Raw genomic sequence first — 2102 nt, 5'->3', positions numbered from 1 at the left:
ACAGAAGAACTCATCCACAATATCCACATTGACCGCCACAAATATCCACCGCCCCCTGCCATCAGCTCCTGCGTCTCACACACACGAGCACGACTTTAGCACTAGATTTAGCAACTTTCAGACCCTTTTAGTGGCTTTTTTCCATCGAATATTCATACTGACAAACCTAGCTATGGTTCAGTTAAAAGATTTCGCCAGTGCTGTCCCGCAAACGCGAGGTCTGACTTGACGCAGGCAGTGTGCTGCATGAGACAAAAAAGTAATATAGCCAAAACAACCACGTAGCCGCTCTTTAGTGTAGATGCATGTTGATTTTATCAGACGATGCCGCGATTATAAATGAGAGTGACTCCTGGTTAACATGTATTAAAAGGGGTCGTGTTTAGTCACTATTTAGTGTGGTATTTTTTGACAATATTCACTCATGACAGTAAAATAGGGCATTCTAAGTCAATATACTGCAGTATTTCCTCTCAATCAGTAGAAAATATGGTTAACACCCGGTCATGCATGAAAAAAAAATACTGATATAAATTTTTGGTCATACCGCCCAGCACTAACAGATAGATAGATAAACAGGCACAGATAGATAGACAGACAGACAGACACATATAGACAGACAGACAGACAGATAGATAGATAGATAGATAGATAGATAGATAGTTCCTCTTCCTGTCATTCAAATTAAACTCCCTATTTTTTGTGGTCAATTAAAATCAAATTCACTCCCATCAACCGAAAGGGAGCCAATATTTTAATTCAAAATTTTGTAGGATGTTGCCTTAGAAGCTAGCAGCCTATGTAGACAATAGACACTGGGGCAGCTTATTAAGGTTTGGAACGGAGCCTAATATTTACAAGCCACACGTCCAGACTTCACCCAGACCCGGGATGGGCAACTCCAATCCTGTAGAACTACTGTCATGCAGAGTTTAGCTCCAACCTTGACCAAACACACCTGCCTGCAATTTTCAACCTGCAAACTTGAAGACTTTGGATGGATTTTTCAGGTCTGACTGATTAGGGATGGAGCTAAACACTGGAGCTAAAGCTGTCCACTCCTCATCCAGACCCACCACTGGACCAACTCTACACACTTCACGAACACTCACAGGCATCATAAAGCATGCTGCAATGCTCTGCGCTAGCAAATCACTAAAGAAAGTGAAAGAGGTCTGGAGGACTGACCCTGATGTCGTCTAATCCCGCTTCCCGCGACACGGCATTGTCCATGTGTCTCGGCAGGGTCCGATGCTGTAGCTGAGGGGTCAGGAGCTGTAGACTGCTGGCCCTCGTGGACATCCCTTGCCCCACTGCCAATCCACCCGCCTCACCTCCGTGGGGTCGCCCCCGTTCCCTCCGCACATACATGGAGTGCCTATGCGGCCTCTGCTGGGAGGAAAACGGGCTGGTGTAGCCCATGCCGTAGGGGAACTCATGGGGTGCCGAAAGAGACAGTCCCCCTATGGGGTCAAGCGGATCGACAGGGTTTCCGTCACTCTTCTGCCTTGATGAGGAACGGCGGGTGGACGGCTCAGCCATGCTTCCATCCCGTTCCAGTTTGCTGCGACGCCCCACTGCGGGACTGTGTCCGGAACGCTCCCCGTGTTGCAGGGATGGACTGCCCGGCGCTGGCAAGTTCAGGTTCATGTTGAGGTCCAAGCAGCTGCTGGGGAAGTAGCGCGGAGAGCCAGCGGGGTCATCCGGGTGCAGTCGCATGTCGCTGAGGTTGCTCACGGATTTGGCGTCGCTAAGCACTCCGTGACTCTTGGACAAACTCAGGTACGAAGATGACCCCTTTCCGCCCAAAGATGAGCCGTGGCGGCTCTGTTTCTCCCGGTCCCCCGCCAAAGTGCTGGTCTTGCCCTCCACAAAGGAATGGCGGTTCTGGGAGCGAGGCGTGTTGGATTTCAGGTATTTGGGCACCGGTCCGTCCGCCGGTTTGCCAAAGTCAAAATCGCCTGCTTTGGATTTGGCCTCTTTGGCGTGATGCAGGCTGGCCAGGTCTTTACCGCACGACGCCGAGCGGTTGAGCGGCTGAAGGGATTTGGGGTGCATCACCGGACTCAGGCTGTTGGCAGACGGTACCGACCCATTCAGGA

General features: G+C 50.5%; 1 protein-coding gene across 5 annotated transcripts in view; it reads right to left on the bottom strand.

Annotated features, from left to right (window-relative positions):
* The window catches only part of LOC107694434 (cyclin-dependent kinase-like 5), a 65351-nt gene that overhangs the window by 10152 nt on the left and 53097 nt on the right, over positions 1-2102 (bottom strand). For all 5 annotated transcript variants that reach the window (XR_001634871.1, XM_016494127.1, XM_016494125.1 and 2 more), the window contains exon 13: positions 1189-2102. Coding sequence is in view for 4 of the 5 variants with exons in the window: in XM_016494127.1 (XP_016349613.1) it covers positions 1189-2102 (914 nt within the window). In the remaining variant the exon portion in view is untranslated. The remainder of the gene's footprint in view (positions 1-1188) is intronic.

This window comes from Sinocyclocheilus anshuiensis, unplaced genomic scaffold (genome assembly GCF_001515605.1).
Source record: "Sinocyclocheilus anshuiensis isolate Anshui unplaced genomic scaffold, SAMN03320099.WGS_v1.1 scaffold1826, whole genome shotgun sequence".
In the NCBI taxonomy this organism is placed as follows: domain Eukaryota; kingdom Metazoa; phylum Chordata; class Actinopteri; order Cypriniformes; family Cyprinidae; genus Sinocyclocheilus; species Sinocyclocheilus anshuiensis.
This window is presented reverse-complemented; position numbering and strand designations above follow the sequence as displayed.